Source organism: Lactuca sativa, chromosome 4, assembly GCF_002870075.4.
Source record: "Lactuca sativa cultivar Salinas chromosome 4, Lsat_Salinas_v11, whole genome shotgun sequence".
NCBI lineage: Eukaryota > Viridiplantae > Streptophyta > Magnoliopsida > Asterales > Asteraceae > Lactuca > Lactuca sativa.
Genome location: NC_056626.2, coordinates 408,175,113 through 408,202,033, shown reverse-complemented (window position 1 = coordinate 408,202,033; position 26,921 = coordinate 408,175,113). Strand labels below are relative to the sequence as shown.

The following is a 26,921-nucleotide window of genomic DNA, read 5'->3' as shown; positions in this document are numbered from 1 at the left end:
TATATATATATATATATATATATATATATATATATATATATATATATATATATATATATATATATATATATATAAACACATACAAAATACATATACATACAAAAACACATATACATACATAAAATCAAGGTTGTAAAAATTGTTCGGCGATAACTCGACGGTCAACTGGCGATAAATGATTAATCGGAATAGGCGAGGATTAATCGGACATTAATTGGGAACCCTAAATTATTAATAAAATTAGTATTCCCTAATATTTGAAAATTTAAAATTTTAAAAATTTTAGTATAATATTTTAAAAATTGAAAGCTTAAAATTTTGAAAATTTAAAATATTCGTGTAATATTTGAAAATTAAAAATTTGGATTTTTAAAAAAAAATCCCGTCCATGACCGCCAAGGATGATTAAGGACCGCCTAACCCGATTTTGACCGATTTCCGCCAAGCACCTTAATCGTAATCGCTTGAAGGCCGTCAAACGATTAATTGGCCGCCAATGCCGATTTCTACAACCCTGCATAATATATTCAAAATACACATATCATACAAATGCACATACAAATATACATCCACATCTAAAAATACAAAATACACATCTACGAAATCAAAATTCCGGCGAGAATAGTAGTGATGGCGGTATACTCCGGCGAGAACGGTGGGGAATCTTAAAATTCTGGCAACCAACACAAATTTAGTAGAGAGAAGAGAAATGGAAAAGAAAAGGAGAAAAAAAAGAGAAGATGGGTAAAATTCCAAACATGTCGACGGTGGTGAGTAAAGAGAAGAAGGAAAATACAGAAGATTGGGAAAGAAAGTGAGAACGAAGAGAGTTTTATTATCGGTGCTCTTTAGCGGCGACGGAGACTCATTGGCGGCAACACACCGGAAGGAAAACAACACGGTGTTTCCTACGTCGTTGGATCATAGCTTAAATAGGCGGGTAAGGTTGAAATGACGTGGAGCGCCAACATAAGCCTTTAGCGGCGACAACCACTTTTAGCGATGACAAAAAACACGTTTGTTTGGTATCGCCGCTTAAAGTGTCTGTCACTCCTATCGCGGGTTATTCTTGTAGTGTTACCGTGGATGGTCTAACAACATATTATCATCCTTAAACAAATTTATTCTATTCCTCAATGCGCGTACATGATAATGAATAATATCAAAACAAATAGAGAATGAACATCAGCAAAGTTGTAAAACTTGGACCATATCGATCGCTAGGCCTTTTCACTTAATTAGAACAAAAGTCGGATCAAAGAGCCCACCACCATGAAAGCAAACGATCCTGAAACACATGTCGCACCCGAAGTCGAAGTCGAAGTCGAAGTTGAAGTTGAAGTCGGTGCCGCGTTTGAAGAAGACGAACCAGAAGAAGAAGCTGAGACTGTAGTGATCTTTACCTTCATCCCGCTATCGCAATGTCCGGCTGTACCACATGCAAAGTATCTTGTACCCTCCTTTGTTAACTTCACCACACTGTTGCCGTCGCTCATGGAATTCGTAGCCGATCCCACATCGCACTTCTTGTATTCGCTCTCGCTGCCCAGCTCTGCAACGCTATGCATTGGACTGTACTTGAACACTATAATCCAACCCAAAAAAAAAAAAAAAACGTTAATCAGATAAAATCATTCAAAAGATCGATCTAGTACTCATCAGTCATCAGTCATCTCATGGATATTTTAATCAGCTTACCGAGCGTATCGCCAACCTTGAATGTTTGACCCGAAGCCCAGGAGTCAAAATCAGTCGATTCGTCCCACCCTTGTTTCCCTCCAACCACATGTTGCTCGGCTGACCCTTGTTTTGATAACATTAACAACAACCCAACACAACCCACCATCATTAACGTCATGTTATATGCACTATTCTCCATTTGTGTTTGATCGAATGATTTGAGTATGGGAGTATGAATGAAACCTAACATAGCATGTACACTACATATATACTACATTAATATTATTGTTGTACCAAATGGCATACGTGATTGATTGGTGGTCTGTCCTGTCATAGTACTTGACATGATTGTCATTTTACTCTTTTAAGATAATACCTTAATATTGTATTTTCGGTAGGTTCAATGTAAAATCAATAGACAGTTAGATAAATTGTCGGCTAAGCAAAATCTTTGTGGGGTCTTGATCATCAAGAGTTTGCTTGCCTTTAAAAAAACTTTTCTCATAAACGAATTTGATATTGCACTCTTTTGCTTAACTTCATTATCAAGCAAAAGCACTAATATAATTAATTTGTTTACATGAATTCTTATATACTACTTCCGTCCCAAATTAATAGTGTGTTGTCATTTGCATGTATGATTATGAATCAAGGTATTTGGTGCATGCATGGGTGCTACAAGACTAGTTACCGGTATTAATTAGCTAGAGAGCAAAAGCGAGCGTGTTACATGATTAGATTTATGTTCCACATCTTATATAATTTATTGGTTCCTTGTAAAAAAGGAGATGATTTTGTCATAAATAACATCTTTGGCGGTTACACCCATGATAAAATCAGCATGAGCATAGTCCTTGATATATTGCACACTAAGCTTCCCTTCATCATGCCACTTGAGATCATCGAGCAAAGTAGCCACATCTTTGGGGTCAGACAGAGCATCTTGACCTCCATAACTCATAAACAAAGGGAAGTCCTTTGGGATGTTGGAGATGTTATAGATTGGAGGCCTTGGTACGCCATAGTGTTCCAGATTGAACACCGGATTCCCATAGTCATATTTCGCCAAAATCCCATCTCTAACAGCTACAAGATCCATTTAATTAATTTTACTCATAGTGTTAAAGTGTCACGTATTATATATATACAAACTTAACCGACTTACTTTGAGCTAAATGAACCATGTTTTTAGTCGAGGTAGACTGAGGCTCGCTTCTTAAAAAAGCATCAACAGTCGAGCCATTGAGGCAGCAGTTTTTACCTTTGAAATTAACAACCATATATGCATACATGATGTTAAAATATATAAAAATAAAAATATACAGGCCGGAATCTTAAACAGATCGATTTAATCATTAATTAATTTGTAACGAATTAACAGTAGGGTACGTACTATATATATATATATATATATATATATATATATATATATATATATATATATATATATATATATATATATATATATATATATATATATATATATATATATATATATATATATATATATATCATACCTGTAATGGCAGACATTAAGTCATAACAGTCAACCTTCGGATCCGCACATAGACCTTTCAGGAAACGGCTCACTTCTTCACTGTATGTTATTATCGAAACAACATCTTTATTAGCTCATTTGTAAATTTTTATCAAGGAAAAACTAAAACAAGAAGTAGCAGTTATTTTGTATACCCTTTTGGATAGAACTCGGCAAGACCAAATACAATTGTAATCTGTAGAGAAAAAATGTTACAACGTTTTTAGCCTAATATATTGTATAAATATGGGGGATGATATGAAATGGAAAATAATGTATTAATGATGTTAATATATACCTCTCCAACAAAGACTTTGGCTGCAACAACACCAAGTGCAGTGGTCATATGGCTCAAGTACGCAATCGGGCTTAACAATGCAGCGGATTTCACTTTGTCTATTTGTTTCCTCTCAGAAAAAGAGGCTAATGCAATCAAAGTTCCCTACAATTGGAATTTGGAGCAAGATAATAACACATAAATTTGTGTACATTCTCTTTAGCCTTTTAGGTGGTGTGGTGTGTAGTACTTTAGTACATCATCAGAAAGTACAAAAACGACCTCTATTATTTAAGCCCAATAAAAAATGTCGCTAAAGCCATATTTAGTTTGTGTAAAAAAAAAGTAGAAAATAGATGATTTACCAGGGAATGTCCAACATAGTGGATCTTTTGGCTAGTTTGTTGGAAGATATAAGCAATAACAGCAGGCAAGTCACGAGCAGCAATTTCATCCCATGTCCAATTCCAGAATTCCTAAAAAGTGACACTAAATAGTGAGACTATGTCTAGCTAGGTGACACGATACATGATATTAACAATAAAAACTAGCATGGTATGATATAAATTATGATCATGCAAGATGCAACAAAAATAAATAATGTTTGTACATACAGGCTTGTCAGGATCAAGAGAAACATGCCGGCGACTAAACGAGGTTCCTCTGGTGTTGGCTATCCACACATCGTAACCGTGATCCGCCAAAATCAAGGCTAAAGATTGCTCAGGGGAATTCAACAGCCACGTCATTCCATCCTTCATCCCAAATATAATTCAAAATAGACACTACTTGTGAGATGGAAATTAAAGTAAAATATATTTTAAGTACTAGAATTCATGAAAATTGTTTAATAATTGAGGGGGCTTATGTGTCAGAAGAGTCTATGCTGTGCGTGCATCACGAGATACTTGGAATCATTGGCCAAAAACAAAAATGTTAAACTACCCCAAGCGGTCAATATCTAAAAACATATAGAATAAGCAATCTCATTAATAGTATTAGTCAGTATGTCACTCAAATTTTATTAAATAAAATTAACATTTACAACTTACAATATTATTACAACATTCTATTAAGAATATCGGAGAGTTTCAAATTATCAGAATTATTTTGATATTTAATTACTAATCATTTTTGCTTATGTATCGAACCATACATTGTCTTTTATGCAAAAGAGTAAGCTATGCATTTTTTCATCCAACTTGGATAAAATTGAATTTGATGTATGGTCTAGCTAGTATAAATATTTTAATATTTACATACTACTTAAAGCATTTTTACCAAAATATAAAAACTAGAAGAAGATAATTTAATAGAGAATCGAAAATATTGTCAAAAAGTATTTGTAAATTTGTTATTAGTAACCTTGAAAACCAAAAACATTCATGTAGCCGCATTCCAACTTAGCCTACTATCGGCAGACACCTAACGAAGCGACAAATTGAATGGTAGTGAGGTGGCAACATGCATGTGTTCCATTTTCAAAGCGTTATCTTATGAAATTCATAAAAAGGAAAAAAAAACATATATACATATTACATAGAACGACAAGAGCTACAACGCAGCATCTAAACATCACGCAAATTTTTGCACATCGTGTTCCACGAGGCTGTTTTTTATTTTTTTCAATCTTCTTTACAACTAAATGTGGCACCCTTTTGTGTTTCTATTATATTAATAATAATTAAATTCATATATATATGTGTAATTAAATTCAACACCAACAAACAATCTTTTGTGTTTCTATTATATTAATAATTAAATTCATATATGTGTAATGATTTTTAATATGAACAAAAACAGATACACTTATAACTTCTTAGTGGGGGTTAATGATGGTGTGGCGACAAAATTCTTTTGGACGTTTACAACAACACGGAATGCTTTGGTAAAGTAGACACGCATGTAGTCCTACGAATAATGTCTGTGTGCTAAGTGCTAATAATAAAATTACCACAAGAACTCCATGTTGTAACAACACCGGTTGTCTCTTCCTCCTCCCACCGCCTACGCCTCCGCCGCCTCGCCCCTCCGGAATCCTTTGAATGCTCAATATATATCCATCTTCCGTCGTCACCTGACAATACAAAACCAATTAGTAACCAGTCAACAGGAGTAAATTGATACCAGATCGACGTTGTAATCACGCCGGCCGTACATCAATTTCTTGACACTTGTAACCGTATTTGGTGACGGCAGAGGCGCATATTCCGAGCCGTGGAGGGTTCATGACGACGCCAACGTCGGAGGTGAGCCTGCTTGATCCGAAAGCTGGGTATTGTTGAATTGACAACATCACAACGACCCATAAGAATCCCAGAAATTTACAGACACCCATAATTTCTTCTGGAGTGACGGAGAGGATAATGAGGGAAACACAAAACAAAGCAGCATTTATATATAGCGATAATGTCAGTGTGTGAACAAAATCTTGAAAATTTGGGTCTATTTCGAGAGCTCTCAACTGAAAGGGAGAAAATGGGCTCTTTTTTTCCTAGTGACAGAAGGGGAAGATGGTCGCCGGGACCCACGCCAAGTTTCATTTTTAATTTTAATTTAAACAAGCATCCATTGTTTCACTCAAAATTTAATTTTACAAAGAGTAATTTGCAAATTTGAAGCATCTGTTATCCAAAAAAAAAGTTTAAGTCTAATTTTTTTTTTTTTTTTTTAATTTTTATTATTTTTTTATTTTTTATATATGCATAATAGGCCTAAAATTTAAAATATCACGTAGACTTCTTTCTAGAAAATTTAAATGCATTTGAAAATACAAATTTGTTCTTCTCATTTTTATTTACTTAAATATTTTTATAATAAAAAAAATATAATAATCTCTCTCTCAAGGGTTAGGGTGTATTCGGATGGCTTGGGCATACCAACTATGTGAATGTGTATTCAGATGACTACGTGACAATAACGTCAATACAAATCCATGATATTTTAAGGTTTCTTCCATATTTAAGCCACTAAATTCAAGGTTTAAGACATCCTCTGTTAATGCACAAAAAGTGAATCACTAGCAATCCAAACTAAAGCAAATCCGAAGTCACTCAAGTCCAAGATGTGAAGAAGATCCGAAGTCCCTTTTGATTCTCGTGCCCCACCATTAGTTGTTGAAGAGTATAATCACTGGAAAGTCAGAATGAAAAGATTTTTACTTGGCAAGGACAAAGGTGAAGAAATATAGAGGTCTGTGAAAGAAGGTCCACAAGTTCCGGTCAGACTAACGGTGAGAGATGTTGCTGCAACTCTCATGGGCCAAGAAAATCAACGCCAAATACCTTTCACTGCTGCAGACATCGAGAAATTTCATGCATACCAGATTGTATTTTCCAAAATGGTGTTTGGTGTTCCTCTATCTCTCTTTGAGCACATTAAGTTGTGCAAATCTGTAAAAGAGATTTGGGACACTCTTCAAGATCTATTTGAAGGGTCCGAAAATATAAAAGATAAACGTCTGACTTCGGTTGTTAATAGTTTTGATACCTTCACCACTACTCCAGGTGAATCTGTAGCCTCGACTTCTAATAGGTATCAAATTGTTGTAAACAAAATTACTGCACACAGAATAATCAGAACTCCTATTGAGTACAATCTGAAGTTTATTAATAGCCTCAGAAAAGGATGGGGAAACGTCAAATCATGTCTTCAGAGTAATGGATCTCTAAAGAAGCTTAAACTTTACTAACTATTTGACGAACTACAAGGCCATAAATCTAACGTTGCACAAATGTTAAGAGAACTGTACGGAGGTCCTCTTGCCTTGGTTAGTTGTGTTAACCCACTTATTTTGAACCCATTTGTGTCAGATCCATTCAGAACTATTCCACCCGTTTTGCCCGTTCCACCAACATTTCCAACTCCACCTACTCCACCTATTCCAAACCATTTAGAAAATGTTGATCCCAATCTAGCAGAATCCAAACTCTGCTTCCAACAGGAATTTGCTATATTATCCATGAAATACAAAGTCTATGGAACCCCAGTCACAAAACGTATCAAAAGCGATTCAAAACCCCTCATTAAAATAATCCTCAATAATTTTTGAAACCTTCAAAAAATCCACCTGCTTACAAACCCAACATCTCATCATCAAGTCACCCCTAGGAATCCCATGAAATTCCGAAGTCAGACAAACCCAAGATAGTTTGTCATAAGTGTGGACATGGTAACCATTTTGCCAAAGATTGTATGGCTGAAATCTCTCAGAAGCCGAAGGTCAAAGATTTTGCATCATATGCCTACAAAGCTCAAGAGAGGGCATCAAGTGAGAAAGCTTTTGTTACTACTGTGTCAAGAGATGTTGACGGGTACTGGTCTTCTAGAGACGAGGATGATGTGAGTACTAGAAGGAATATGTTTCTTATGGAAATAAAATCGATCGAATGTGAGGAAGGCTACTAGTCATCAGGTTCAGAAGGAGACGATAAAGATGCTCAGCCGAACTTTTGCTACATGGCAACCAATGATTTACTAGGCAGAAGCATCGTTTAACAAGTGAAATCTATGATTACTAAAAATAATTTTGATTTATCTCTTTGTGAACCATATCTAACCCAGATCCAATTAGATATGACTATCATCCATATAGCCTATGAGTCTGTTATAGATTATGCTTTGAAGATAGAAAACTTAAGATAGAATCACTAGAAAGAGAGCTTGTAATGTATAACGATGAATGTATCATTTTAAAAGACAAATGTGAAATCACTTATTCTGTAGTTTATGATAATAAACGTCTTAATGCCAAAATTGATGCTTTACATCATGCACTTGATATTCTTGAAGCAAACGAACAGATGACACATAATTTTCGTCATCCATGGTCCAAAGCACCAAGTGTCGGAAGCGAGTTTTCGAAACCTGTTTTTCGTTTCTTGAAGGAGTTGCAAGATCTAACTTTTATGGGAGACATTCTGAACCGCACTCATTCGGATACCCCTGTCTCATCATTGCCACCTCTTCATGAGACTTCGGACCAGTTCCAATCTCTAATTCGTGAGTTCCAACCTATAGTTGTTAAATGTCCTGATTCCATACCTCTGATACCTCTGGACTTGAATCAGTCTTCAGATTAATTCCTTGACATCATCTGTACTGGAGTTCAGATTCTGAACTTCGGTCCTCCGAACAATTGTGTTGTTGAGGAAATAATTCATGAGACAACTGAACATGACTCTAATAAATCAGATTTCATTTGGGCATCTTTAGATAATGACATTGATGAAGATATTGTATGTGATGATTCATATGACTTGTGCATCTCTAATTCTGAAGTGGTCTTGAAAACAAATCTAATGCCAATTAAGCCTAAGTTTGAGAATCCATCATCTAGACAAACTTCCAAGTCATCATCTGACTCTCAGAAGAAACCTTGGTTAAATAAGAAAGATGTTTTCAACCCGAAGATAGAAGCCAAAAATGCCTTTAAAAAGGAAATTAGGTCAATTCAAGATTCCAGATTCCTTGAGAGATCCGAAAAGAAAGTATCTCTGACAGTTAGCTCAACCACTAGAAATCACAATACCTTTGCGCCTGTTAAGATTCTCAAAAGGCCATCTAATCCTCTTAGTTCGGTCGCTCAAAACAAAGTTGTATGTCCTAATCCGATAAAGGTTATTGTGTAGATTCATTCTGAAAAAACTAACTCTCCTCGGACATTTTCTTCTGTATTTATTGCTAAATTGATGGTACTATTTTCAAACCATAACAATTTTCGAAACCAAATGTGCCACCAAAAGCATCAAGTAAAGAACAGGGTGGTAAGAACACTGTTGTTAAAAAAAAATCCTCAAAAGATTCAAAACAAAAATTTGAGTGGAAAGTAAAAACATTGAAAATGTAACTGTAACTTCTGTCAACACAGTGATTCCCACATCTCAGAAAACTGCTGGTTCGAGAAAAGCAGTGTCCAAATAACCTTTAGTCGAATACGATTTTTGGATTAATGAAAAGACCATGGCATTCTGCTTCTTTCCTAAAGTTTCTCGGAACAAACCCTCCGAGACACTAGTTGTTCCAAATCACAGTCTAAGTCCAAAGCCCGTGCCAAAGTCCCTAAACCTAACTTAGAGCCTAAAAACTCCAAAACTCACTGATTTTGCAGACACTTTGTGCTTCGGAACAAGATACAATATGGTATACTGATAGTGCTTGTTCCATGCACATGACGAGGCATAAAGACTTTCTACGTGATCTCAAACTTGCTCCGAACGCTGTTTACGTGACGTATGACAACAACTCCAATTCACAAATATGAGGTTACGACATCCTCACCAACGACAAGTTCTCTATCTCCAATGTGATAGATGTAGCTGACCTGAAACACAATTTGATTAGTGTGGCTCAACTCACTAATGCAAACTGAAGAGTTGAGTTCTACAAAAAGCATAGCTACATCATGATAGAAGATCGGAAAGAATGTCTAATTAAATCCAATTGCAACAATAACATGTATCCACTAGACATCATCATGATCATTGACAAACCTCAACTCTGTCTTCTCTTAAAAGCCACTCCTGATGTTAGTTGGTTATGGCATTAAAGGCTTGCTCATTTAAACTTCTGATATATGAATGATCTTGTTTATGGTGAAATGGTCTGAGGTTTGCCACTCCTCAAGTTCGAAAACGATCATCTCTATGATGCATGTGAATGTGGGAAGTAGTGCAAGAAAGGTCATCCTGTTATCATTTCAAAGTTAATTTCGGAATCATTAGAAATTTTGCATATTGGTCTTTGTGGACCCTCCACCGTAGAAAGTCCGCATCACAAAAAGTACATTCTTTTGATTTTTGATGACTACACAAGGGTCACCTGGGTTTTGTTCCTTAGGCTAAAATCTGAAACAACCTCTTAAATTATTAATTTCATCAACGGAATTGATGTTCTTGTCAAACTTCCTGTAAGAAGAATCCGAAGTGACAATGGCTCAGAATTCACTAATGTCACCATTGAGAAATTCCTCTCCAACAAAGGCATCAACCACAATTTCTCTGTCCCTACACTCCTTACCAAAATGGTGTGGTTGAAAGAAGAAACAAAACTCTTGTTGAAGCCGCTCAATCAATGCCTAACTTTGCTAATCTAATTCTTTATCTTTGGGTTGAAGTTGTGTCTGTTGGATAAGGTGTCTAAGTCCGTAACTATATTTGGTATCAACTTGACCCGACCCGACATGGACCATTTGGGTTGCACTTCACCTAAACAACTTGTTTGGATATACTTTTGAGAATAATATGTTTATGATATATTAATATATTATTGGTTATAATCAGTGTTCTAAAAGGCGCGCCAAGGCGTGCCATGGCGTGAGGCGTGACTTCGCCGTTACGAAAAGCTTCGTAACATTGCTGTTAGGCATGGCGCGTAGCAAGGCGTGACATGGCGTGTCATGGCGCATTATGGCACATGTTTTTTCGTATGAGACACGTTTTTTTTGCTCTTTGTTATATCTTTTCTAATCGGAGATACAGGTATTGTGTTTTTTGTTAACTTTTATTTATTAGTTATTGATATAACACTTCTAAAAAGTAGTTATACTTAATATAAATTTATATTTATGTGGTAATATAATTATAAATTAATACAAAATCACCGCCTTACATCACGCCTTGAAAAACGCCATAACTCGTCATGGCTCGTTAAGCTTGACGATTGACCTTGCCGCCACGCCACACCTCATGCCATTTAGAACCTTGGTTATAATATATTAATATGATATCATAATTATTTAATTAGTTTTGATCAAGAATTAATTTAGTGATCAAAATGGGTCTAATTAAATATAGACTCTTATTTATATATATGGATTGGGCTAAGATTTATTTAGGATGAGCTAAGAGTATATGGAGTCCATGGATAGTCCACGGAGCTTTTAACCCATGGATCCTAGGTAAATGAAGAGTCATGGGTATTAGGATTTAACCCTAATCCTCCATACTATATAAAGGAGTCCTTGGTTCTAGAATTGGCACTAGTGTGTGTGAGCATAAGAGTGAGTCGATTTCTACAAGTGTTCTTATTCTCTAAAGAGCTTCCAATTTGTTTTGGTGATTTGTGACACCACTTGAGGCATCCACACTATTGGTGCTAGGCTCATAAACTCCAAGCAATCAACCACAAAAGAAAGGTATTTTATTCTACTTAAAGTTTTGTATTACAAGTACCCCATAACATGCTAGTTAGGTTGTGAACCTTGGAAATCAAATTTGCATGTATTTTAGAGAAAACATAGATCCAAGGTTTCTAGGGTTGCATGTACACCATAGGAGTGTTAGTATGCTCAAAACCCAACAGTGTCCACTACCTGCTTTACTCAAAACCGAAGCATTATTAATCGACGTCTCAATATGACACTGTATGAAGCCATGAATGGTTGCAAACTGAGTATCTCACCCCTACATGTTTTCGGCTGTAGATGATTTATTAAAGAAAACCATGATCAACTCACCAAGTTTCAACCCAAAGCTGATGAAGCAATCTTTTTGGGATACTAAGCAAAATCAAAATCCTACATAGTTCTTAATCGTAGAACTCGTGTACTTGAAAAAAGCTTTGATGTCACTTTTGATGACAACTTTGTTCAGAATTTTGGCCCAAATCATGTTACAACTCACATCATGGAGTCCGATGCTCCATCTCCAGGATCTCCAAATTCCCAAATCATATATGAAGTTGACTTTGGAATCCTGTTCGGACCTTTAGAAATTGCTCTTGACTCAGAATCTCGATCAAGACCGTCCTCATTTACAATAACTCCAATTTCTCAAAACGTTTCTGGTTCGACCCCTACCTTTCGTCCATTTGATTTCGAACCATTTCAACCTTCTTAGGTTGAGGGGGAGAATGGTCATCCTTCCCTTGAATCAAATGTGGATGGATTTCAAGATGCAACATATCGATTCACTGATTTTGATCCCATTCCGTACACAAAAACGAAGACGATGCTAACTTCTTTGGCTTTCCGAACGAAGACGATGTCGACATATCCAATTTATAAGTTCTTGGGGAGCATCATCCTCAAATTCATACTGTTCAGGGGGAGCAACATAACCTATTGTTGATGTTGGATCATTCGTTGCACAAGAAGTTCCGAGATTACACATCTGGACAAAGGATCATCCTTCAAATCAAGTCATCAGAAATCTAAATGCTGGTATTCAAACTCATTGTGCTACGAACATCCAAAATGAGGGCCACTTCTCGGTTTTTATATCAATGGTTGAATCAAAATCCATCAAGGAAGCATTAGAACATGTTGACTGGATTACAGTCATGTAAGAAGAATTAGCAGAATTTGATAGAAATGAAGTGTGAAGTTTCATCCCTCATCCTCAGGATCACGTTATTGTTGGTACAAGATGGGTCTTCTAAAACAAGCTAGATGACGTCGGAGTTATTATCCGAAACAAAGGAAGATTGGAGGCCAAAGGATTCACTCAGATCGAAGGACTTGATTACGATGAGACTTTTGCTCCTGTTGCTCGTCTTGAAGCCATCAAATTTTTTCTTGCTTATGCATGTCACAAAGGCTTTAAGGTTTACAAAATGGACATTAAAATTACTTTTCTCAACGGTGAACTAGATGCCTAAGTGTATCTCCAACAGCCCGCCGGTTTTGTCATTCCTTCTTATCCGAACTATTGTTAAAAACTCCAAAAAGTTGTTTATGGCCTCAAGCAAGCTCCATACGCCTGGTACAAGACTCTTACTGATTTTCTTAAGCGTTTTGTTTTTCAAAGAGGAATCCTTGATCCTACCCTATTATGAAGATCTAATGAAAACCATCTCATGTTAGTCCAAATCTATGTTGACAACATCATTTTTGGATCCACGGATTCGACAATGGTTGTTGATTTTGCCAAATTAATGGTTAGTTGATTCCAAATGATCATGAATCGTGAATTAAGTTTCTTCCTCGGACTCCAAGACAAGAAAACCAATAGAGAAATATTTATTCACCAAGAGAAATACATTTCTAAACTTCTGAAAAAGCACTCAATGAACACCTATGCCTCTGCAAAGGTTCCCATGGGTTTCAGACACAAGATCTTCTCGGACCCATCCGATGTTGCTATTGATCAAAAGAAGTACATGGGAATGATTGGATCGCTACTCTACCTTACCGCAATTCGTCCAGACATCATGTTCTCAACAAGCATATATGACAGATTTTCGGTCAATCCGAAGATGTCTCATCTACTGGCTATCAAGCAAATGTTCCAATATCTCAAAGGAACAAAGAGCCTTATAATTTGGTATCCGACAAATATAAGTTTCCTTCTTCAGGCATACTCTGATTCAAAATATGGAGGTCTTCAACTAGATAAAAAAAGCAACTTAGTATGTTGTCAATTTTTGGGTGGAAGATTGGTTAGCTGGTCATCTAAGAACCAGAACTCCATTTCTCTCTAAACAGCCGAAGCAGAATACATTGATGTTGCAAGTTGCACTTCGCAAGTTCTTTGGATGAAATCTCAGCTTTTGGACTATGGTTATCGATTTTAATAAATTCCAATTTATTGTGATTCTCAAAGTGTCAGTGCGATCTCTCACAATCCAATTCAGCACTCCATGAAGAAGCACATCGAAATTCAGTACCATTTCATCAAAAATCATGTTTTAAAAGGAAACATCAAACTTATTTTTGTTCCATATGACGATGAAATTTCTGATGTCTTTACTAAGGCATTAGACGAAACCAAATTTAATGGGTTTCTAAAAAAATGGGTATGATGATGCCTGATCCACAATTCTTCCACGATACTTGTACTCTCTGATAGAAACATTAGAAAGTGAAATAATTATGAAGTTAAAATCTTTTCATCTTGGAATCATTTCCTCTCGGAAAATATGGATCATTTTATGTGTCGTTTTGTCTAAGCTCTTCTTCTAGTTTTAAGTTGTACCACTTTCCTCATCTTTTGAAGCTCATGACCAAAATAGTTACTTTGGTGTTCTTGAATTGATCTCTCCTCGGAATTTATTTCAAAATAAAGTGTTATGAAGTTCACCTCGAAATTCAAATCCGAAACGGTAATGTGCGTTCATCTGTTAATCTTGTCCGAGCTCTGATCCTTCATGTCTCGGAATCTAATCTACTGAAAATTGTCTTCTAAGATCTTCATGCATTTACCTATGATATTCAATCTAAGATTGTGTCGTCTTGAACTATATATCATGTACTAGTGATGTGTTTATGTTCTTTCCGAAGTATCTTATGACATCTCGTCTAAGAATTTACTTATTCCGAGATCCTCAGTTATAACAAGTTCAAAGGTTTTCATCAAAGTGTTTTTAATTCCAAAGTGTGTTATTATTAAAATAATGGTAATTTTTCTTGATGATTATCCTTTAATTCTCAATAAGCGTGCTTTGGAATACGTTCCGATAAAGTGCACGTCAACTCCATAACTGAAACAACGGTTTTCCCTTTTGACACGAATAGACGTCCCTTCTTTTGAATTTTCAGGTTTTAGGAATACTAATTTTGGCAACACATTTAATGCAACCCCTTTTTCCTTCGCGTGTCATCATTACCTTTCATCCAACCCGGCCCAAAAAATCCAACTTATAAAAGGTTTTCAAATGCCAATTGTTATCCTTTACGCTTGATTTATCTTCTTCCAGAAATCTCTCTCTGCAACCTGTTCTTTGAGCATTCAAACCTTCAAAAATGGCATCCACCCAAAATGTTCCTAAAATCTAAAAACCCGCAACAATCTTCAAAGGGTTCTGCATCCTCATCATCCACTATACTGATTCTAAGAGAAACTACCTAACTTTTCTCACTCGATCCCATGCATTATCATGAATCCATCTCGAGTGATGATCGATTTCATCTCCCATCACCCTATTGCTGTTCCACTTACCAAAACTCCAAACCCTCAACTTCTATTATGCATTCTGCACACTGCTTTTGAAAGAATCAAGATCGAAGATGGTGCTCTTGACACCAAAATCATAGGTAATAGGTTTGTCCCTAACTCCCTATACACAAGTAGACATTCCTCAAAGAAATTGGTATCCTAGAAAATCCCAAGGGTTTTCAACTTCAAGAACCCTCATCTAAAGAGTTTCAGGCCTGTCTGAATAAATTGGGTATAGTGGTGAGTTTAAAGCAAAAAAGTTCAAGAAATTGGTGGTTCCTGGAATTTGGACTGTGTTGATGCATCTAATCCTTCAAGGATTATCAGTGAAACATGGTGGAACTGACACCATGAGCAAGGACTAGCTATATGTAGTGTATAACATCTACTCTAGAAGAAGCAACATTGTCGATCTGACCGAGGTTCTATGGCAAAACTTTCGGAAGTTTGCCATCAAAAGAAAGCCAAATGAAATATCGAGTCCGGGATTATGGGCTTTGACACTTCAACAAATTTAAAAGTAGAGAAGGTAAGCCATCCTCATGAACACCGAACAAAAAGAGGTATGTCTTTCTTTCAAGTTCATTAGAACTTATAGGCTTCCGAACCAAACTTCTTTCAGACCTATTCTTCATTTTCCACAACACATGTTGGCAACACTTCCATCCGATAATCTTTTTCTCTAACATCATTTAGAGACTTCGATTGTGTATGACCTAACACAATCTACCCCCGAACCCTCGGATGTGATCAAACCAGTCTCCACTGGTGGCAAAAAGAAAAAGATGGAAAAACGAAAAACTTCACCTTCTAAAGCTCCAGCCAAAAAGTGAACAATCGTCAGTGGTTCCTCTCAAAAGGAATCACACATTGACATTCCGTTTGAGCTTGGACATCCGACAACCCCTCCCGTCCAGTCTTCCGAAGCACCCTTTGGAGTTTCAAAAACACAAGCACACACTCACAGGAATTCTACACATAATCCATCCCCAAATTCCCAAAAAGATGGTGCGGGTGTTTAACCAAGTTCCTTGAATCCCCTAGAACAGACCCACATGTCTCTTCGAACATCCCTTTTTCCTCTACACACGCACAATCTGGGCCCCTTCCGTGAATTCTAAGCTTTTAGAAGCTGGAGTTGTCCCTCTGACTTCCAGAGCCCCAACTAGTCTGATACCTAGTTCAGGTAAAGGACGACCAGGTACTACTCACGAATAATTGAACGTTTTTGTTTATAGTGCGCATACTTGTCATTCAGAGCTGAAAAGAGCTCAAGTGGAGTACACTCTTATCTCCATGCGTAATAGGGCCATCCGGAGCAATCTGCCATTCTCCACTCCAACCGATGAAGAAACAGATCAAGAGTTTATCTCTTCCAAACTAGCCCAAACTGTAGCTACATGAGAAGTTCACGATACAACAATTATTTCGAATGATCCTCCTCTAGGGTCTCCACATGCTGAAGCTTTCAAGCCACCCTCCGATGAAGAACACTCCACGAAATTCATGTTCGATGATGATAGTGCTTCTATTGGTGCTCTTCCATTATTTTCAACGTGAAAGTCTTTTCTGAAACCATCCTCTTCCAAGCCAGTTTATGATTTTGGTCTCTCCTCATCTTCCTCAGAACATGCCGAAGAAATACAAATTTATGCAAATGTTCAAGGCATTCAAAGAGATGAAACTGAAAGAGTCCCAATCAAGGTAAAAAATGAGACAAATCCCTCTCCTTTCGAACCACATGATAACACAGATGGTGATGATCACGACATGTATGAGAGTTCCACCTCGGACACCGGCTCCTCGGACGAAAACATCGTGGATTCATTTGCCCTGCTAGAACTCTAAGACAATGTGGCAAGTTTTGTCTCAAAAGTCGACTCTCTTGACAATACTATAGCTCAACTCGACTCCAAGCTTGATCAGAAAGTCACCAGCCTCGATTCCAAACTTGATGTTATTCTTAAATCTCTTTCCGAGATTAAAGAATCTGGGCCCTCGAAAGTCGAAAGAGCCAATCAACTTGATCAAATCATCTCTCCGATTCAAGCACATGTACTTTTGAGGAAGTTTAATAGAAGTATAGTGATAGCCTTGATCAACACATCTCAACCACCACAACAATGCTCAAGATTCATGGCGGCATGATCAATATGAAATGAACTTAATAATGCAACAGCCCTTGATCAAGCTGCTCCGAGCATGTTGGAACATTGTCGGTGTTCCAAAAAATAAATTCGATGAAATGCGCTCAATTTTGGGCTCTCTGTTTGATCACCTCAAAGCCCAAGCCCCCAGTGCTGAAGCATACGATGCTCTCACTAAATAAATTAACATGAGTTTTCAAAGAGTACTCGGATGTTGGGCCTTCCGACATAAGAGGGGGAGAAGGACCTAGTCGTAGGGGTTGAACAATCTAATGGAAACCTGCCTCTGAATTAACTCTCCGAGATGAATCTAATGATAAAGACTTGATCCAGGTTGAATCCATGGACTCTCCTACAAAAGATGTTGAAGTAGAAGAAGAAGAAGATGAAGATTAAATCAAGAATGTTGTTATAGAACTCCAAGCTCCCGCGGAATATCCAACAAAGGTTCTTTCGGAAGAAGAAAAGAGGATATGGTCTACTGTTTCTTGGCCTTCATCCTTGGCATATGTGCTTTAAAGAAGCCGTGAAATGGAAAAGATCAAGACAAAGCTCACTGTTGATGCCTTCAGAGCTACGCAATCCATGCTGCCTCCAATTCCATCTCTGAGAATTGTTCCAATCGATGAAGATTCTCCTAATTGGAAACCAGATGATCTCCCTGAAGAGCCCCTAATCACTCCTCCTCCTGAATTTATCATTTCAGAAATGATACAACAAGTCATTGATGACTTGAACAAGCCACCACAAGACAAAGGAAATAAAATTTCTTCCGAACCAGACAGCCCTGAAAGGACCTTTAGAAAGTTCGAAGGCTGGTGCCAAGAGCAGATATGTAACATCCCAAAAATTCAAGACCAAAAATTTCATTTTTAATAAAGTAGTTATAAAACCAATAGTCTAAAAACATCCATAGTGTCATCCCATATCAAAACCATTATGTCAATAATCAAATCATGTCATAATAAAACAACATCAGAGTATAACTCCCAAAGATCTCATGTGTGGAAACCATTGTGTGATGCGTTGAAATCATGTCGACTCCTTTCCTTTCGAAGAAGAGGTACCTGAAACTAAAACTAAAAACCGTAAGGACAAAGCTTATTGAGTTCCCCCATCATACCACATACCATACAATAAACATACTGCCTAGCATATCCGGGTGCTGTCCTACCCCTTCGGTCTCTTACAACTAATAACCACCTAGCATATCAGAGTGTTGGCATACCCCTTCAGTCTCTTCCAACCAGTAACCGCCTAGCATATCAGGGTGCTGGCCTACCCCTTCGGTCTCTTCCAACCAGTAACCGCCTAGCATATCAGGGTGCTGGCCTACCCCTTCGGTCTCTTTCAACCGGTAACTGCCTAGCATATCTAGGTGCTGGCCTATCCCTTCGGTCTCTTTCAACCGGTTACGGGGTCTACATCACCCCTACCACTACCATATAATAACATAGCAATAAGAACATATATCATAACAGATAGTGGCATACCAGACAATTATCACAAAGACAATCATTTCTACTATAAACAACTACTAGTGGGCCTACATTAGTGCATTCGACCCACTAATACAGGAAGGTAACTCACCTCAACTTCATGTGCCAAAATCATACTCCTCGGATGGTTCGGGACTCCTCTCCCTAAAGCATAACAAGTCCCTTAGTTAGTTATTAGGCCCAAGTATGACTCTCTTATGGCCTAACTTTTAATTCATGCCCTAAGGCAAGGTTCCCTAGTCCTTGCCCTAATGGGCCTTTTCCCCCGAGGCCCAATCCATAATAAATTTAAGGCCCAAGTCCATTACTTTAAACTTTAAGGCCTAATAAATCCTAATAAGTCCCAAAAGTCCCAACACCATAAATCCCAGTCCTAAGTCCAGAGGCCTTACTCCACAATGGGTCATGAGGCCCAAATATTTTCAGGCCCAACATCCTAAGGCCCAAATTCTCATTGTCCATTATGCATGCGTACGCGCGGAATACCTAGCACGTACGCCCAACATACGTGCGGCGTACCTAGCATGTACGCCCAACATACGCTGGGTCTTGACCGCTTCGAGGAGGTTGACCCAATACGCTCAACGTACCAAGGGTACGCCCAACTTACTGGTCAGTTTCCTTAGAAATTCCTTTGTGACTTAATCCATTAAGTCTTAACGTCCAAAAAATAGATCCATGTCTTTTAAGACGTCCTAAACCATACAGTTATAAACTTTATGTCATTGTATGCATGGATGGGGGTTAAGACATGATTTAAGTCCTTAAACACACTTTGTGACCATCTAACACTTGCATGGTTGTGGCTTAACCATCAAGGCCCGATTTTTATGACTCTAAATGCTTCCAAGAGCTCAAAAGGACAACTCTTATGGGCTAGAACTACCAAAACACAAGAAATCTCAACTATGGAGTGAAAATGTCACATAAAACACCCCAAAACTACAAATAAGCCTGCAATGGTCAAGTTTGAAGCTTGATACCTCAAATGAGTCAAAAAAGATGATAAACTCATGGATCTACAAGCTCCTCCCATGTTCTTGCTCCTTCTTCTAACTTCTTCTTCTTCAAAACCACCAAAAATCACCCAAAAGTGCACCACATTAGCTCATAAAGCATGCAAAAGGTTTTGGGTTCGATTTCTACTCTTTAGGGATAGTGGAGGCTGAGAGAATGAGGTTTGGGACGTAGTTAATGTCCTTATATATGGTGCAAACCCTAAAATTTATGGTTTGAAAATGGCCGGGTTATGCCTAGCGTACGCGAGGCTCCCCCCCACTTCACGCCTCAACATGTACGTTGCGTGTACGCTGTGTACACCCAACAAACTTCCTTGCACTAAAATTAAATATTTAATCATTTAAATACTCAAGGGAAATACATGGTGGCTCGGATGGTACAAGATAGATCAAGCACTGGAAGAAAGCATAAGGATTCAAGCCTTGAAAGATAATACGAATTCATTGTTGGGAATATCCTTCCTCTTCCGAGAAGGGATCATTCACAATCTCGACATTGTCCCTTTCATGTAGTTCGGTCTTCCCACTCAAGACTCCGACCAAATCGATCTTCCAATCTCTCCACATATATAGAAAATTCTACATCAAGTTCTCTCTCTTCATCCAAATGATGATCCACAATCTATCATTAGGACTGAGCGAGAGAGATTGAGAATGTTCTATTATGTTAACGCACATCCTTAAAAAGAAGTGTGGTCTAGAAAGTGGATCACAAAGATTGTTGGTTTCGGAAACAAGGTCCAAAGCAAACTTGATCTCAAATGCATGTTGTACATATATTACATCTCTCAGAACAAGGAAGCTACAATCAGAATCACGGATGCTGACTTTCCATCTATCAACCCCAATTATATTTTGACAATCACTGCTGACCTCTGAGATTGCTAATCCAATCATTCCAGCATCGGAGCCTACAGTGCTGCCATGAACTTCCTGAAGGACTATGTAGCTGAATTTTGCGGGTCCGACATCGAGTTCACACACTTGATCAAGACAGTAAATCTGTTGGCAAAGATAACTTATGAACTTCCTGAATCTCAAATCTTGGCAGAAGGTCCCATTAAAGAACCTGATCTCGGATACGTTTGTCTGAAAAAGATGACTAACCGAAAAGAATTCTTCCGAGTTCTTGATAAACATCTCGTTCCTTCAAATATCCTTCAAAATTTCATCGCCAATGCTGCTAAAAGTGATGCTCCTGATCCTGTGAAGAAGAAATTCGTTTATCATCTCAAATGGTATTTGGAAGTCCGAAGTTGGCTCCACAATGCTTACCTTTTCATATCTGAAGATGCCAACTAAGTTGACTGATGGCTAAGTTCACTTAGGGGAGATTGTTAATGTATACAAAGTGAACCTCTAGTAATCCAAAACAAAGCAAATCTGAAGTCACTCAAGTCTGAGATTTGAAGAAGATCCAAAGTCCCTTTTGATCCGAGATGAAGAGATTCCGAAGTTAGAGTATGTACAAGCATTGAATGCTTTTTGTCTTTTTGTTGATGTAATAGTTCTTAGGACTATTTCAACAAGCCTTTTTTAGTGTATTACTTGTCAAAATCATTGTATTAACTAGTCCTTAGATTGTATTTCGGTTTGTACCATGTTACTCCTTTGCTATTTAATGAGTATATGTTTTCTGGAATTAACACCAAGAATAGAATCAATTGATATTCTCTTCACATCATTTCAAACTCTCTTGCAAGTTAATATCTTTCACTTACATTCTACTTGTTCTAAATTATCTTTACTTTGATTATACTCAATCTTACTTCATTTTACTACTTGAATACTTTGTTGAATATAAAATTCAAGTCTCGACTGGTTTACCAGACTTGACTGGACCAAGAATTAGAAGTAGAGTTTGATCTTAAATTTTAATTCAAGGTTTGAGTTTTCAAACCTATCCGCGCATTGAATATAGCTCTCACAACAACCCTTTCAACTAAACCCTAGCCTCTATCGTTAATTTCTTGAGCTTTTTGTGGTGTTTTTGGTGTCTTGAAGGTGAAGGAAGCATCCTTGGTGCATAGTTCTAGCTTGCAAGTCTCATCATCATCTACTAGCATTTGCTCTGGACCATTCTGGGTGTTCAAGTTCCAAGCTTTATGTTCTTTGCTTCTAGATCTAGGCTTTTTGTGTATTTTCTCCAAGTTTGGGAAAGTTTGGATGGATGGATTTGATAAAGTTGGCAACTTTATGAATCTTTGAGGTCCCTTGAAGGTTATATGCTTTGGATTTGAAGTTTGGTTGAGTTTTGAATCTATGCATGTGATTTTGATTCAATTTCTTCATTTTGACCCAATATGACCTTAATACATGCATTGGACATGCATGTTTATAAAACATCAAGTTTTAGAATGTTCTTGGAGTAAAATAGCCCTTTGGAATGTTGGAATGGTGACTTACAGGATTAGGGGCTTAATGCATTACGCTGCCTCAATGCAGTAGTCATGACGTGACCATACGGAGGCCACGACATCATGATGAGGCTCATCGTCTGTTTTGGATGGATTCTGTTACAACATGGTGGCATGAACACCACGACATGTCATTGATTTTGATTGCTGCTGAGTTGTTCGTAACTGGAGCTGTGAATTAGGACTAAGTTCATTAGCCACGACGTGACCATGGGTTGGTCACACGTGAGTATCAGTTGATGGTAATGTTGACTGTTGACTTTGACATGGACCATTGACTTTTACATAGGTTGACTTTTGGTCAATTGGCTAGTTTTAGAAGGTTGGCTAAGGGTGCGATCCCTAGCACTTGTATGTAGGACTCAAATCTAACCCTCAACATTACAAGGAAAGACCATGATTTGGCCCATGTAAAACTTTAAATTGCACGTGTTAACATTTTGACCCTTATCAAGAGAATTATTTTAAAGTTGGTCCCATGTGGCATTTAAGTGAAATTAGGAACTCGATCATGTACACTGGGCGTACGCTTGGTATGTTGGGCATACGTGGCAGATACTCAAACCCTAGTTTTTAGGGTTTGGACCCTATTTAAACTTCCTTAACCCATTGATGCCTCTTCATTCTTCATCCTCCACCTCCATCTTCGACCCTAGCTAACCCTAATCCATTTTTGAGCATCCTTGAGCCATTAGTGTGTGTTTTGGTGTTCAAAGAGGAAGGATAAGGAAATAAGAATATCTTGGAAGCTTGGAGCAACCTTAGATCTGGAAGTTTTGCACCCTTCTATATCTCAAGATGTTATAAAGTTTATACCTTGATGCTTATTTTGTTATATGTAGCTTGTATGATGTTATTATGTGCTTGTGTCCTCAATCAATGATGTTCTTGAGTATGACATGCTGTAGACCCAAATGGATTGTACTTCCAAACATTTTGGAGTGTCTAAGGTCATAAAAATGTAATATTGGTCGTTAGTTTCCTTCCATGCATGGGTTATAATGTCTTAATGAGTTAAGAAGTTAGGGTTTTTAGTATTGAGCATTTCCTAGCCATGCAAAGTCATAAAGTTGGAAACGTCATGAAATAAGATGTTATTTTGGGATTAGATCTGGATTTTAGACGAAAGGGCCTAAGAGATTAAGCTCTTAATAGAAGAAGAAGTTGGTTGACACGTACACTAGGAGTACACTAGAGTACGTTGTGCGTATGTGGCCAACAACTCATTTTTTTGATCAAGCCCGTAGTACGACTTTCGTACAAGCTGAGTATGCTGGGCGTACTCATCTGAGTTGACTCAGTTGACTTCTTTGACTTTTGAATTTGACCAGGATTTGACCTAAGGGTATTTTGAGTTGTAGTTGATATTGGTCATACTGTGGGTCGAAGGCACCAATGCCGACCCACTAGGTTATGTGTCCTTGTATATAGGATGTTGTGATGCTGTAGTGATCTCTTAGATATGTATCCTGGTATATACAATGTTGTTATGCTGTAGTGATCTATTAGATATGTATCCTGGTATATAGGATGTTGCTATGCGGTAGTGATTTGTAGATCTGCTAGATTTTCCTGCTGATTGGTTATGTGTTTATCCGTTGTTTATGTCGACATAATATGTTCTGGGTTGAGGCTTTACTGCTATGTGCATGAGCCAACATACCAGGGGTAATCCGACCTGATGGTTGTGGACCCAAGGGTATTCCCGTTCGATGACTGAATAGGCTTGTTACATATTGGCATTCTAGTTTGATGACTGATTGGGCCTGTCATATGTTGGCATTCCCGTCTGATGACTGATTGGTCCAGGGGTAATCCAACCTGATGGTTGTGGACCCGAGGGTATTCCTGTTCGATGACTGAATAGGCCTGTTACATATTGGCATTTTAGTCTGATGACTGATTGGGCCTGTCATATGTTGGCATTCCCGTCCAATGAATGATTGGTCCAGGGGTAATCCAACCTAATGGTTGTGGACCCGAGGGTATTCCAGTCTGTTGACTGAGTGGTCCCAGTATGCATGATTGTATTGTTGGATTAGGTGTCTAAGCCCATAACTATAACTGGTATAAACTTCAATTGATAGTAGCACAGTCCTTTTGGGTTGCCCTCAAAGCTAGCAGTTGGATATGATTATTTTGGAGAGAGAAAAAAATTTATTATTTGATTAATAAATTGGAATATATATATATATATATATATATATATATATATATATATATATAAATAATTTGTTACTATATTATGAGAATAATATATTAATTAGTAAATATGTTATTTGATAAATAATTAATAAAAAAAAGTAATTAGAATTAATTTTGGGGTTAATTGGATTAATCTATATTGTAGGGGCTATTTGGCAATTTATTGATAGTTGAGGAAAAAGCTCTAGAACCTTCTTGTGAGAGGTTGGACGAAATCTTCTAGGGAAGGGCCTATAAATTTCATCCAAAGGCTCTTGGATGGAGGCCTGTGGGCTGCTTGGTCACCATACAAAGGGATTAGGGTTTCCACCCTTAAACCCTAAGTTTCTCTCTAAGCTACCTCACCTATATAAGGAGCCTTGGCCTTTACATTTTTGGCATTTCAAAACCTAAGAGACGTCTGGCTGAAATTCTCCTCCTCCCTTTCCATAATCCTTAGTTGCTAGCCTTAGGTGTGAACCATCAAAGACACGACGCTTATGGTGCTAGCTACCAAAGTTTTTGAAGAAGAAGGATTCAAGATTGTTTACAATAACAATCTAAAGGTTAGTTTTCTTATCTTATAAATTAGTTTATTCATAGGAAAGTTTTGTATGCTAGTGATTCATAGTATGTTGTTATATGTGAAAGACATAGATCAAACTAGGTTGCATGTGCCTTAGTCACTTGAATTGTTTTGATTTTTTTTCGCTTATGGCATTGTAGTTGTAAACTAGATTCCCCATCATGTATGTGTTATTTGTTGTGTGGTGGTATTTTGGGGTAACAAACTAAGCTTTGGCTTACAGTTTCAATTTATTGTTTAAGGTACTTCAGATGATCATCGCAAGGTGAAGGCATGATTGTACACCTTCGTTAATGACATGTTTTGGGATTTATGATATATTGATCTTGGGGATATTTGTATTTTATACTTGTCTTTGTTTGAAAACAACGGTTTCTTTTGATTTAAAAATTAAAAAATTTTATCGTGATTTTGGGATGTTACAAGTTGATATCAGACCTTGGTTTGAGTGAACTGGATGAGCATTCATGTGAATCCAGTCTCAAGCTAAGGATTTGTAAAAGTTTTCAAAAATTGTTTCAAATTGTTTTCAATTTTTTTTTCCAAATTGTTTATAAAGGTAACCAAAGAAGGAGGGAATGTGTATGATCTTCCAGAGCAAGTAAGTGTACCCCAAGATACCTAAATGATTATTTGCTTATGATGGTTATGATAGAACTGCATGCTAGTAGTAGGCTAGGGATCTTCATGAATTGCTTTCTAGAATTGTCTGATGTATGATTCCTGAAAGCCTAGGAAAATTTCTTGTATGCTAGATGAAATTGACATCATTATTTTAGTTTCTTAGTGTGTGCAATATAGTTGTACATAACTAAGATTTTATAGCATAATATTTTTTGATCTAGCCTTATTTCCTTTTCATGTCTGATAAAGGTCTTAGGGTGGAATCAAGTATTCATCTGTCTATGGGATCTAGCGTTATGTATGATTAGCATGTACGTGTGACTGTAGGGTTGGTGGAAGTTTCATGAGTGGGTACAGTTTATATCAGGCCATCGTGAGAAATGATTAGCCACTCTTGAGAGAGTAGATGTAGGATGGATGTATATCCTAGATGTTTGGGCCTGAAGGTCAGGAATTGCGTATGAAGGCCTGCCTGATTTTTTGATAGCTTATAGCCATTCGGCTTCACTACTCGAATGTTGTTTTCTTTGTGCTTTGTGGGATCATATTGATGTGAATTAACTAGTAAATGAATATGCTAAGTTACATGCTGCAAAGGTTAAATAATTTTAAAATGATAGATTCGGCCCTATTACGCAATTCTCTTTTAAGTCTAACCGTTGTAGGGTTAGGTCTTTTAGTCAAAAGATTATTCAAGTTTTCTTGCATGTAACTACATTAATGAAGTGGTTAGTAGACATTAATAGGGTTTATCAGCAGCTGATGGAAGGGTGAGGTGGAGATCCTAAGTGAGCCTAGGAAGTGATTTAATGCGGTTGCTAAACTATTTAGCGGTATTGAGACTATTATTATGAGTATGTGAATTAGAGGACCCTGGATTGACTTTGAAGAAAGTATGGATAGGTGTGGAAGGTAGTATTGGTTCCGTAGTACTAGATGCACATGATCCATACTCAACTCAAGGGAAGTGATGAGGATTCTATGTAATTGGTTAAGGGTATTTAGCATGGTTTGATACTGTGATTTGTGATGGTGTTTATGTATTTTTCGATCTCTTGGTTATGGTTGTTCAGGATGA

General features: G+C 37.4%; 2 protein-coding genes across 2 annotated transcripts; both read right to left on the bottom strand.

Moving 5' to 3' along the window:
* Window positions 1-1,102: 1,102 nt before the first annotated feature.
* LOC111921470 (blue copper protein) lies at window positions 1,103-1,933 on the bottom strand. The gene is made up of 2 exons (XM_023917052.3): window positions 1,699-1,933; window positions 1,103-1,585 (listed from the first exon to the last, which is right to left on the bottom strand). Exons 1-2 carry the CDS (start codon window positions 1,928-1,930, stop codon window positions 1,239-1,241), a joined length of 579 nt encoding a protein of 192 aa, XP_023772820.2. The 5' UTR covers window positions 1,931-1,933; the 3' UTR covers window positions 1,103-1,238.
* A 420-nt stretch (window positions 1,934-2,353) lies between these two features.
* On the bottom strand, window positions 2,354-5,987 carry LOC111921460 (triacylglycerol lipase 2). Its single transcript, XM_052770743.1, has 9 exons — window positions 5,653-5,987; window positions 5,449-5,571; window positions 4,109-4,249; window positions 3,860-3,970; window positions 3,516-3,659; window positions 3,373-3,413; window positions 3,198-3,277; window positions 2,846-2,941; window positions 2,354-2,766 (listed from the first exon to the last, which is right to left on the bottom strand). The coding sequence occupies exons 1-9, from the start codon at window positions 5,830-5,832 to the stop codon at window positions 2,444-2,446; spliced, it is 1,239 nt and encodes a 412-aa protein (XP_052626703.1). The 5' UTR covers window positions 5,833-5,987; the 3' UTR covers window positions 2,354-2,443.
* Window positions 5,988-26,921: the final 20,934 nt, after the last annotated feature.

What these genes read in the sequence shown, in the direction of transcription:
- LOC111921460 (XM_052770743.1), bottom strand. Translation starts at nt 5,832, where the DNA reads ATGGGTGTCTGTAAATTTCTGGGATTCTTATGGGTCGTTGTGATGTTG. An exon ending in TACAACATGGAGTTCTTGTG is followed by an intron (nt 4,250 to 5,448) that starts GTAATTTTATTA and finishes TTTGGGATGAAG; the next exon opens with GATGGAATGACGTGGCTGTT. An exon ending in CCAAAGTCTTTGTTGGAGAG is followed by an intron (nt 3,414 to 3,515) that starts GTATATATTAAC and finishes TTTTCTCTACAG; the next exon opens with ATTACAATTGTATTTGGTCT.
- LOC111921470 (XM_023917052.3), bottom strand. Translation starts at nt 1,930, where the DNA reads ATGTTAGGTTTCATTCATACTCCCATACTCAAATCATTCGATCAAACA. An exon ending in CAAGGTTGGCGATACGCTCG is followed by an intron (nt 1,586 to 1,698) that starts GTAAGCTGATTA and finishes GTTGGATTATAG; the next exon opens with TGTTCAAGTACAGTCCAATG.